The 12,619-nt window shown below is 41.0% G+C and overlaps 1 protein-coding gene across 3 annotated transcripts in view; it reads right to left on the reverse strand.

Annotated features, from left to right (window-relative positions):
* MLLT3 (MLLT3, super elongation complex subunit) overlaps positions 1–3,377 on the reverse strand; it is a 238,100-nt gene extending 234,723 nt beyond the window's left edge. The window contains exons 1-2 of one of the 3 annotated variants that reach the window (XM_011365354.2): positions 3,108–3,376; positions 1,525–1,705 (exon numbers count right to left, since the gene is read on the reverse strand). In XM_011365354.2, coding sequence (XP_011363656.1) covers positions 1,525–1,705; positions 3,108–3,119 — 193 coding nt within the window. In that variant the 5' untranslated portion in view covers positions 3,120–3,376. Of the gene's footprint in view, positions 1–1,524; positions 1,706–2,661; positions 2,842–3,107 lie in introns of those variants that run through there. The other 2 variants (XM_023533722.1, XM_023533723.1) reach the window with 2 other exon arrangements.
* Positions 3,378–12,619: the final 9,242 nt, after the last annotated feature.

Raw genomic sequence — 12,619 nt, forward strand, 5'->3', positions numbered from 1 at the left:
TGAAATTCCAAGCATCACACTCAACCTCATATAGTGACAAAAACTTGACAATACTCATCCTTATCACAGTTTTGAGGAAATATGAAGTATAATACACCTGGCTATATTTTGATAGAAAATGCTAACAAAATCTAGATGTTATTTGCTATAAGCCATGCACATTCCTATCCCTCTATTAGAAGCTGAATTCATTTATTAACCATCCAGCAAAGCCCATCAAATTCAATTCCTCAAGTTTTCAAGAGAAGATATAAAACCACTAAAGGCAAAACCTACAATCCTATGTCCCATTATGTGTGGAAACAAAAATAAGCATCAACACAAGCCTCTGCCATCTCTAAGGCACACAGTATTTCTCTTTTCTTTATTCCACCCTGAATGTTCAATAATTTCCATGTAGCTCTAAGCAGAATGGATTTATTATGATGTTATCCTAAGAAACTGCAGGAGTTCTAGATGCCAATAAAGATTACGGATCAAATGGAAGATAACTACTAACCATTGTGTCGACTTAGATAAATAAACCTGCTCACAAAGCACTTTATTGTAGTTATATTGTTACCTCCACTAATCCAACTAAAACAACCAGACAGTAGCTTTCCAGAGGCTGAAGGGAATAGAAATCAGTTCTCAAACCCTCTCTCGATTTTTTTTTTTTTTTAATAACACCTCGTTTCTTATCTTCAAAACTGTCCTATCCTTTATGGAAAATGTCTGGGACTGAAGAGGCTGAGCAGGATTATGCAAACTAGACATCAAGGCTAAAAACCAAGGTGGGGAAGGACTAAAGTACCAAAGCAAGACAACACCGTTCTGAAATTTAGCTTCGACCTTTGCAGGGACGCTCTTCCCTGCAATCCCATCGGGCTGACACTTCTAAACGCTGCTCAAAATCGAATGAGCAATTAAGCGCCATCGGGGACTAAGGAAGAGTAAACCCCACAACTAAACATAAAATCCTGACCGCAGAGGATAGAGGTAGCTAACCCACAAAAAGAAAAGTCTATGACAACTGGCGCTCAATGCCTCATACATAGTGAAAGAAAGCAAAGAAGACACTAAAGAGAGGCGACTTCTCAAGACGCAAGAGTAACTACATCTCATGCATTCTCTGCTAATAGCACAGGTAAATCTCAATTTCTGTAGGGGAAAAAAACGGCGCAAGCTGCTTATTCCCTCTGGCCCCACTCCTCACACCTCCAAACCCAAAAACTAATTGCACATTCCCCACAGAACCTGCGGCTAACCCCAGAGGATCGGTGAGGGCTGGCTTGGGATGAATAAACGCTCGACACCTGACGGTCCTTTCCGTGTGGTGACTTTCACGAAGCCGAAGTCGCTCGCACGGGCGGGAGCAGGGACCTGGCCAGCGCGGCGCCGCGCACCGGGGTCCCGAGGCTCCTCCAGCGAGCGCGACGCAGGGGGCGGGGAGAGGGGCAGAGGGACCGCCCGGGCCAAGCAATTGTTTCCTTCGCCAGCAAAGACATTTTTTTTTATCAAGCTCCTTTTGTATTCGAGCCCTACCTCTTTTTGGCCTAGGAAAGCTTTCGTGCAAGTGGAAGACGACTTTCTCCACAAAGTGCTGTATGTTACTGTGCTCCGGGCCGCGCACGAACACCATCCAGTCGTGGGTGAAGCCCTCCACGGTGGGTTTTTTCCTCACCTGGGCGCGGTGCCCCAGCTCCAGCTTCACCTGCACGGCACACTGCGGGCAGCGGGAGGAGAGACAGCCGTGAACAACAGGAAGGCGACCGTTCGACACTGCACATTGCGCCTGACATTTTTTTCCTCCTTCTTGAAACGCACATAAAAGGAAACGGCGGTGCCCTCTGCATTCACGTTTCACGCGCGTGGGCGCGCACACTCCACACCCCCAAATACACCTCACCCGGCCGGCCTGGCCCTCGGCACCCCGGGCCCCGCATCCACACCCGCCGAGATTGTAACGGAATGTTACCCCCAATCGGGAAGGGGGTCCAGGGATCGGCGGGGAAGAGGGAGTGCACACTCAGCCACTACAGACACGACAACGAATGCATCAGAAACGAATTAAAAGACAATTAAGAGATGATGCCGGGGCGGTTTCCCGGCGTTGGATGGGAGATAGCTGGGACTCCGAGGGGGGTTCGGGCGAGCACCCTCCCCGAAAGTACCGCGGCGACAGGCACACGCCGAGGAAGTCTTTGTGTACATGTGTGTGTGCGTGCGTGTGGAGCGCTGTGCCAGGCGGAATGGAAACTACAGGCAGCCTCTGCTGATGGGCACAAACTCCCGTGCTCTTACCACGGGGTTCGTGCACAACAGAAATGAGACGTCGTCACACACACACACACATACACGCGCGCGCGCGCAGGAAAACACGCCGAGGCATCCATAACTTAAGACACCCCGCACCCCCCTCCCCGCGAAAAGCCCCACGCGATCGGCGAGACCAGTCTAACGGAGCCCCCGCAACACACTTCCAAGAGCCAAAGTGGCCCCAAAGTACCGCCCACCTCCCCCCCCTCCAAAAAAAAACGAAATTCAGAAAGGCACGGCGACCGGCGGACAGCCGCCGAGCCTCGACTGCGCACAGCCCGGCGCGGGGGCAAAGTTGCGTGCGGCCCCGCGGCTGTCAGCCCGCACACTCCGGCTCACACAAGCGCGCGACGGAGAACGCACCATCGTAGCGGCCGCCAAGGCTGCTCGCCGCGTCCCCGGACTGTGCCCGCGGCTCCCGGAGGCGGCGGCGGCTGAAATATGGCTGAGTTATTATTCGCCTCCTTCCACCGTATGTGAGTGTGTGTGAGTGCGCGCGTGTGAGCGAGAGTGCGCTTCTTGCGATTGCAAAGAGAAGCGAAGGGGGAGGGAGGCGCGGGGGGTGGAGGGGCGAGTGTGTGAGTGTGTGAGTGTGTGTGTGTGTGCGCGCGCCAGGGTGGGGGGGAGGTGTGGAGGGAGGGGAGCGGAGGCTGAGGGAGAGGCAGCAGCTCCCTGCAAGCCGTACCAACCTTTTTCTAATTGGAACCGCGGAGCGCTGGCGCTGTCTGAGCTGCGGCGGCGGCATAGGGCGAGGAAGGAAAGGCGGAGGGAGGGGGGTGTCTTTTATTATTATTTCTGCATGTACTTACCGAGCTAGCCATGCCTGGGGGCCCGGAGGTTTGCTGGGGTGTTGTGTGGTACCCCCCTCCCCCGCCCCCCTCAGCTGTAATTCATGAAGAGGCTGCTATGAATGAGAGCGCGCCCAGGAGCGGAGGGTAGATGGCGGACATTCTCTGCCTTTTTCCCCCGCGTTCGCTTGCTCTCTCGCTTATTAAACTCAGCCCCAAAAGCAAAAGCAGCAGCAGCAGCAGCAGCTCCAGGGCCAGAGGATGAGATTCCGGAGCATGCGCCGTGGCGCCTGACACCACGGCTCCAAGCCTCACGGGGCGGAGGGAGGGCGCGCGGGCGGGGCGGAGCGCGCGGGGAGGCCGAACGAGCGAGACAGGGGGAGCTCGAAAGAGCCAATCACCGGCCACCTCTCGAAACCCCGGCGGTCGGCTCTGCCACACTGGAAAGCCTCGCTTAAAGTAACAGGTTCTTGCTGGGGGTGGGGTGGGGAGGGCGGAGAGAAGGGCGGGGATGCCCGAGTATGGAGAGCGGCCAGCTGGGGAGCGGTCCCAACCCCTGTGTAAACTCCTCTCTTCCTACAATAAAAAACGGATTAAAACTACTGGAATGTAGCCACTGCCTAGAGATCCCAGCAGCCGGAGAAGGGGTGCCAAATCAAGTCTTCGTCGTTAGTTAGCAAGCTTGGGGGGAGGGAGGGGGCTTTCTTTAACTTTCCGCGGCGTCTTTTTGTGGTTTTGTGCTGACAGGACAAGAACTCACACCCAAACAAACTTATTTAAAGACAGAGCAAGAGAAATACCACCCTTCAAATAAGCATCAAGAAGCAATCGCTGAGACTATTATAAACCGCAACAAGCCCCCGGCCTTCTTCCCCCATCCACTCACGGACACCCCGCCCATCACCCCGCCCTTTTGCCACTGCTACCGAGAAATATAAAAAAGAAATGAACGCGAGAGAAACAAGAATGCTATTTCCTTCCAAGGAAACGCCTCCCGCGTTGTTAATCCCCGACTGGGAGGCATCACAAAGCGGTGCCCAGGTGAAGGCGAGACACCTGGGAGTGGCGGATGCAGACCCTCGGGAACCAGGCTTGGAGTTGTTTTCTTCGGAATATTTCCCCTCCTGACAGCCTGCTGGGTTGCATCAGAACGTGGAGGATTGTCCTCTGAGGACGCTCGGGGCAACGGGGAGCCTTAAAATAGCAGATAAAGTTAATACTGACTGTAATATGCATAAATTGGATTATAATCTTTAGGCGTATTGGTGACAGCCAACGTAATCCCATCTCTGGCTATTAATCCGGTTAGGTTCCCGAATGACAACCAGTCGCAGGAGAGTTCCCAGAGTCGCGCGCCTGCAACGTTCCTCTCGAGTTGTGTTTGGTCTTGGTGGCTGGGGAGAGAACAGCGCAGCCACACGTGGGGCGGGGTGAGGAGTACTGACTAGCTTCCTTTAGCAACGCAGACAACCTTTTCAAAGGAAACAGATAAGATCTAGACGATTAATTTGAAAGTGAAAGATGGGTGTAACTTCGGTTCGTTAAATAAAGATCCTTGCATCTTCCTAGACCTCATTCCATTTTTGCCATCTTTATCTTCTTTCTTTTTTCCCCTTTCCCCCTCGCCTCCGAATTTCTTTCTAAATTTTTCCTTTGGATTCATTCTCTTCTCCCTGCCTTCGCGCTTTACTTGCCTCTCTGGCTCAACGTTTTTGCTTTCTTTTCATTTTTCTTTCTTAAAACCACGAAAGCAAGCTGTCTTGGCCCTTGAATTAAAGAGAGCAGAGCGGTACAGGGGAAGGAAGTTACCTGGGCACCCTGGGTCTTCGTTGTTAAATTTCAGTTCTCTCAGCTAACAGAAAGATACCCGAATCAGATTCAACCACCTGGAGCCAACTTTAATTTCATCCAAGCCTACAACTCTAAAGCTGATATTCTGCCCTCCCCCACTTAGAACCGAGAAAACTTTTTGGCTTGAGGACTCCAATTTCTCCTATCTTTCTATTGGGTTTAGCACAGAGTGGAGAAACAATTGAGGGGAGAAACATTTTATTCCAAGTCCAAGGACTTAGATCTCTCAACTGACCTGCATATACATAGTTGCATATCATTTTGTAGGTAGGTGTGAGTGGAGGTGTGTCTGCCTGTTATGTAAGGACTAAGTTTATATACACAGACAAGCTATGTGTTAGGATCTACGTGAAGGGTGGACCTACTTCCTATGCATTATTAAATTTTTGATAAAATAATCAAATTGGAAACTGATGGCTATCTGGATGTGCCATTAGTAAAGCCATTTCCTATTAGGAGACAGCCACTAGGCAGCGAGCGTAGCTCAGCTGAAAAGCAATCCTATTCTTCGTTTGAGTTGACTTCAAGGTTTGGGTAAATTCTTCCAATGCCAACTGGGCTCTCTTGTAATTGTACTCGCGCTAAGGAACCAATGTGTCCTTTTTGAATTATGTATTTGCTGGATTCAGGTTTATTCCAGGAGTCTCCAAATAAGGCGTAGTCGGAGAGACTATTTTCCCTTTACCCATCGTTTCTCAAAGAATGCTTTAAAAAACGAATATAGGGGTAATTCTTTCTCCAGTCCCTGGTAATATAGATTCCGTCAGTAGATGGCGCACAGAGCCCTTCCACGGACGTCCTTACGTGACCTCTCTAGAACAAAAAGACCAGGAGAGGGAGAAAAGAAAGAAAACACAACCCTGAATACTCTAGATTCAACTTTAGGGCAAAGGAATTCCTGCCAGCCTTTCAAGTTATTATGACATTCTAACAAGTTGGCTATTAATTAAAAGCAATCAAAACAGAAAAAACAGCAGATTAATTTTGTGTCCAGCACTTCTGAAGATCTGCACTTTAAGTGAGCTACAAATGTGAGAAACAACGTTTTGAGTAGTTAACAATCTAATTTTAGATAACATTTTGCAAATGAACTTTAAGACAAACTTTTTGCATACTGAATACCAAGATAAATAAATAAATATTGAAGTGATAAGGGATAAAACCGTCTATTTATAAAAAAAAAAAAACCAGTTATCATACCAAAATTTGTACTGTAGGACTTAGTACAGTATGAAGCACCATAGGGTTAGTTTTGAGGAGCAGAAAAGAAAAGTTATTGACATTGTAATATCAAATAAAATGCTTTATGAAGAATAAAAGAGAACTGTCTGGGACAAATCTTAACTCCTCATCATTACCACCACAACCCAACCACCATCATTTTGGCCCTAGTCCTTTTATTTGCAACTGACTTGTTTAGTTTGGAAGTTGACACCAGTTTGGATGTTTCTAGCACATAACTTCTTAAAAGAGTAATTATGGTGTTAAGAAGCAGCTGGGTTTTTTTAATAGAATTTTTTTCAATTTATTTGTTGTGATGGATTATTGATGTACAACTCAAATAATCAAAATAATAAAAAATAATGATTGCTCATGCTTTGCTGTATGGATTTGGAGGAAAAGGAAGATGCATGGAAAAAAGCAGATAATGGGACAGACATTAACCAGATATCTTGCAAATATTAGACTCAGAACAATTAAGCATTTTTTTTCCTGTAATGGTGAACTTTTTCCGTGTACTTCACCCATGCATTCATTCACCAGACTATATTTTGCACAATCCATGTGCCAGGCACAGAGTCAGGGTCTAAGAATATAAGAATGACAAGGTTCTTGCTGCCACAGAGGGGAGAAGTTTCACCAAAACCATTTTTTTTAAATTTTATACTACCTAAATTTTGAAAAGAGATGTGTATCACACATAAGCAAGCAGCACACAAATATGACATGAACAGCCAGCCCAAGGACAAGAAAAAGAGTGGCACAAGATTAGAAGCCAGGAATCATTGCCCTCAATTCCACCTTTTAATGCTTACAATAAGGGGGGAGGAGAGTGATCTCTTATTTGCAACAGCAGCCAAGTCCTAATTTCCTTTTCCTTGATCTTAAAACATTTTCTCTGTTCACCTTATTGCAGCTCTTCTAAGAAAAAAAAAAAAGCTCACAACGAAAGGAAGCTACTAAGCCTTCTTAAGATCATGAGCATATTCTCTCAATTGAGATGGTCTCCCTGTTTCTTATGAAAATTTTTGGTTCAAAATGTTACATTTTGAACACTATATTTAATTCATGATTCTGGGATAGTGTATTAGGAACCCAAGAATAGTATAATAGTATGAATCATTACTACTTTGAAAAAACAATTGCTTTGATATCTACTTAAGCACCTAGTCATGGACTAGTTCCAGAGATAAGAAATATACAAAGATTTTTTTAAACACCAGAGACTCTTCATGTGTAAATTATTCCCTCAGAGTAATTTAAGCAATACATTTATACTTTCAGAAGTTAAGAATGCCTCCACCAAAATAATTAATTAATTTAGTGGGCTGTATCCCTAATTTAATAAATAGCATCTAAAGACTTGAAAGTTAATCAAGGATATTACATAAGATCAACTATATGAAAATAAATATTGGAGGTCAATTGATATAGTGTGATTTAAAATGTCTTCCTACCAATAAAAAGAGTAGAATATTTATTTATAGGTAAAACATATATGAAATTGAAATTACTTGCTGTAAAACAATCTAAACAGTAGATCATTTACTATATTTTTATATATCTGGCAACTGCGAAGGCTACTGAAAAATTTCTTATCTTTAATAATGATTTGACTTCCTTGATTTCAGTGGAAATTCTGTTTTCATATATGATTTCACCCTTGTACTCACATAAATGGAGAGTTAAAATAATTATTTTATCCTAAAATCAAACTGTATTTTGCCTTATTTGGTAAAAATGGAAAATAGCATATCAGGCTTATGAACTAATGTAGACAGGTACAACTTCAATTAAAACTGCAACTTCAATTAAAGCTGCAATTAAAGCTGCAACTTAGGAAGTAAAAATTACTCCCTTCCATCTATTAAATGGTCTGACAGTGGTTTGAAAATAATACTAAGCTTCTAAGAAGTGAGTGATTTACTACCTTCTGGTAGAATCAAGTATCCTGATTGGGTTAAACTATTTATGGTCAGCTCTGAATAATCCATGAGTATATTATCCACTTTGTAGATAATCTACAATGACACTATTTGTGTGGGGTTTTTTTTTAATGTAAATTTATATTAGTCAGTTAAAAAAAGAAACTACACAAAATGCATATGACTGCATCCATTTGTCAGTTTCCATTCATAATTTTTCCCACAGAAAAGGTTGTGTATTGGTTCATTCTATCTCTTTTGGACTCCACTTTCTAACTTTAATAAGCAATTTGTCATTTCAGACATAGAATGCTTTGGCAAAAAACTATTGACCTAGGGAGCAATACAAATTGATAGAGAAAAAGGAATATTCATTTACCAGTGTGCTGAATCAAAAGGACTTCTAGAGGCTATTACTAATTTTATTTCTATTACGTATTCTCCATGAAATCAAATTAGGGAATTTTAGTGAAGGACTATCTTCTAAACTGTAATGGTAGCAATTTTGGAAAAATTTCAAGTTGTAACAAGGATATAAAAATCACTTATGAATAGCAAAAGAGCTTTACTTATTTCTACACAATTAGACCTCTAATATATATTATTTCAATCGTTTGACTTATGTTTCATGACTTTGACATTTTGGTTTTACTTTTAATTCAGTGTGTTCAATTAACTTTTATTGGCTCTCTGTTGAAGGTCAGCCACTGTTCTTGGTCCTTTGTAATCAGGATACAGGTATAGGATGCTTCTAATACTCATTTATTTCAAGTCATTTCACAGTTGCTGTCTTAGAGTTGATAGATCTTTACCAAAAAAAATGAAATATGTTATTAAGTACATAACAATAAACCTTTGTTATTCACTTGTATCTCTATTTAAGAAAGAAAAAAGACTTAGCCATGATATTGGCAGTAACCCTTACTTAAAGAAAAAGAAAAATGGCTGAAATTATTTACTATGATCACAAACAAGTTCTGAGAATACTTCCAAATCAAAAATTCATTTGCAAGGGCTCCAATTGGTCAAATTTGGGACAATCTGAGTCTCAGAAAGAATCTATGAGTACATAATCATACTTCAAAAAAAAAAAAATAATAACAAGCAGGTAAAAGCAAAAATTTCTCCTTATAGAAAAATACTAGCTAATTAATATAAGTAAAAGTAACATTAGAATTAGAAAAATCATTATTTTGTAGCCCCCAATGCAGTAATAGATTTAGTCAAAGCTCATCCATATATGCTGAAAGTAAGGAAAGTGATTTTTGATATTCATAATGATACAATGTCACATTGTATCACTCCATAGATTACATATTAGTTACAAAGGGTCTTTAGAGTGAAGAAGTCTGGTAGATACCACTTAATCAAGTGATCAAACTTAACATCACCAGTAATGGGAAGAGCTGACGTCATGTGCCTTTTGATGTGATGTGAAAAAAAGCATATAGCGTCACCTATGTGGTGTTCCTGCCAGAAGTGTTTGAATCCAACCGAGGGAAAAAAGAAAACAAAAAAACAAAAAACAGAAAAAAGCCAGGTTGCATGGGACATTTTACAAGATAATTAGTCTCAGGTCTTGAAAAATCAATATTATATGAGAACTCCCTCCCCCTAAAAAGTGAGGAAACTGAAGAAACATGACAACTAAATACAATGCTTAATAGTTAACTGGATTTTAGATCCAAAAACATATAAACAAACAACAGCTTAAGGAAATTCCTGGAACAATTAGGGAAATTTGAATATATACTAGATATTAATGGTACTGCAGTATCAAGGTTATATTAACTGGATGCGCTAATAATATTGTGGTTACATAAGAGATTCTTCTAGTTCTTAGGACATACATGCTGAAGTATTTAGGAAAGTATTTTGATGTCTATAACTTACTATCAAGCAGATCAGTCAAAATAATAAATATAAAAAGTTATATATAGATATAAATTGAGATAGAAAAGAGATGTAAAGCAAATGAAGTGATCATTACTACCTTTTTTGTAGATTTTTTTCCCAAATATGAATTTCAGAACTAACTCTGAAGTCACTGTTCAGTTTATGTTTCTTCGATAGTATTTCTTTGTTTCCTAAAAAAAAAGAAAAAGAAAAAAAAAAGCTTAACAAGGACAAAAGAGGGAAAATGGGAAGAAAATATTATAACGTGAAAGATTTTTATTTGAAAGAAAAGATAGAGTTTTAGAATAAAGGAGGGGTGCATTTGAGGCTTTATATTTTCTCCTTTCTACTCAGCACCAAAAAATTTGTTTTCAAATTATAATAGTGCGATGGCTTTTGGTCGACTGACGTCTTTGAGGTCAGTATCTTTGGTGATCTCAGCTTTTCTCTGGCAATTTTGAAAGGCGCCAAAAGGGAGCAAAACACAGGACATGGGTTTGGCATGCCCTGCTGAATTAGTGACAATATTTTCATGTGAATGTTCTTTCAAAAGTAGATGCTGCGTGTGAAAGGTGTCTCTCATGAGATTACAGCAATTTAAAGGTCATTCAATTCTACAGACCGCTTAATTGTGCCCCATTAAACATTTCTCAAAAAGTGTGTGTGTGTGTGTGTTTTAATAGCATTCAAGGACTGCCAATATCAGCATTGTCTAAGTTAGAAAGATTATTTTTTTCATGGCTTTTATCACTGACCCAATGTATAATGCACTGCCTTTCCCTTTTTATTGCTCAAGGGCAGCAGGATGAGTAACCTTGGCTCATTTGGAAACCATCTAATGCTTTTATCCTCAGTTATTATTTTCTTTAAAGGTCTCCTACCTCTGACACCTGTCAGGTTAGCACTTTTCAGAAGCAGAAATCAGACCTTTTCTTGATCAAGTACAGCCAATGCAACGTCAAAAGACTGACGAGCAGTTTCGAACAGCAGATTAACAGGTTGATTTTCAAACTCTCATTTTACAGCCAGGATCTTTACAGGGATTTTTTTTTTGCCAGTTGGGTACCAGAGAAAGGAATGTGGTAAGAGTACACAAAATAGAAACAAGGTAGAGAGCTCTGTGTTTCCTTTCCAAACTTGAGAGAGAATACACAAAGGCACCACTCATTCCTTAAAATGTTCAGTCAGGGGTAGAGAAGGTCAATAAGTTAAATAAGTGGAGAAAAAAATCAGTCCCCAAATAAAGAAAGAATAAACCAAACCATTTTAAGAAGAAAAAAAAATTCGAACTAGACCGCAAAACAAATGTATGAGACTTATAAATATAATAACTGCACTGTGGAAAAATTCTTTTACTCTAAGGGCAAAGCTTTTAGAGACAGACTTTGATTTTTATTCAGTAACCCCAATGTGGTAGCTATAATTGCATGTAACATAGCCCATATAGTTTCTCAATTAGTTGTTATACAGTGATTCTTACCCCAAATGTGGTTACTGTGTAAATGAAAGGCACCAAAATTTTCTTTTAGAGGTGTTAGACCTCTTTACCTTTCCTGCAATCAAGACCTTTTATTCTTATACAAATCTGTATTTAAAACTGTGTACTGTTCCCACTATATGCTCATTGTTTCGATTAGAGAGCTAATGCAATGGTCTGACTACATGCCAAAATTTAAGTTGAGCGTTAAGGCAGTGATCATTTGCACATGGCAGAAAAAAGATGCAAAGACAGCTTCCAGGTCACAACACAAAATATCCCAAACCATTTTGTCTTCCTTGACTCATCAAGTTGGTACAAAGTTTTTAGATAGACACTCAAGGCTTTGATATTTGTTGCTTTATTTTTGGGGAAGAATGGAAAGAAGTCGTGTTTCCTTTAATTCTCATTAGAAGTAAAACTGGCAATTACCATATTAGTGGATGAAATTGCTGCAGCACCTACATTCATCAATCTGTAAAACTATTTACAGATTATATTAGAAAAATATAAAACAAAAGAATAACCAGTTTTCCTAACATTTTAGATTTATTTAACAAATACTTATTGTATGCCTATTACATCTAAAGCACATACAGGATTAAATTTTGCAACTTCAGATAAAATTCAGTGGAAAGACAATTTGGATGGAGTGATGTTGGTTAAAGGAAAGAGAGGTAAATATAAGAAAAATTTGAGAAGGCGTAGGAAAGAAATACTTTGAATTATGTAGAGAAATAAGAAAATCTGCTAAAAGGCAATTTTGAAAAACTTGCAAGTATTTAGTTTTCGAGATCCTCTAGATGATGTATTTCCTGAACTAAATCTACTTGTTAAATAACAAAAAAACAATATGAATAAGATATCCAAGACACAGAATCTCATAACAACTTGGGAATGGAGAAGCAAGGGCATTTATCATTACACAGGATTCTGGCAATATGAACAAATACAATGATACACCCAACTTCATTATTCCAATCCTGGCCAAGGTTTTATTATAGCAGCAGTATTTAACTTCATTCTACCCCCCGTCCCCCCACCACACCACTCTAGTATTTGATCATATTGGTCATTTTTGAAAAGCTGCTTTGTGTTTCATGGGTAGAAACTTTGAAAAATTAGGTCTAAAGGCAATTGCTGAGGCTTTATTATTTAATTTT

The sequence above is a fragment of the Pteropus vampyrus genome, unplaced genomic scaffold (genome assembly GCF_000151845.1).
Source record: "Pteropus vampyrus isolate Shadow unplaced genomic scaffold, Pvam_2.0 Scaffold109, whole genome shotgun sequence".
Classification (NCBI taxonomy): Eukaryota; Metazoa; Chordata; class Mammalia; order Chiroptera; family Pteropodidae; genus Pteropus; species Pteropus vampyrus.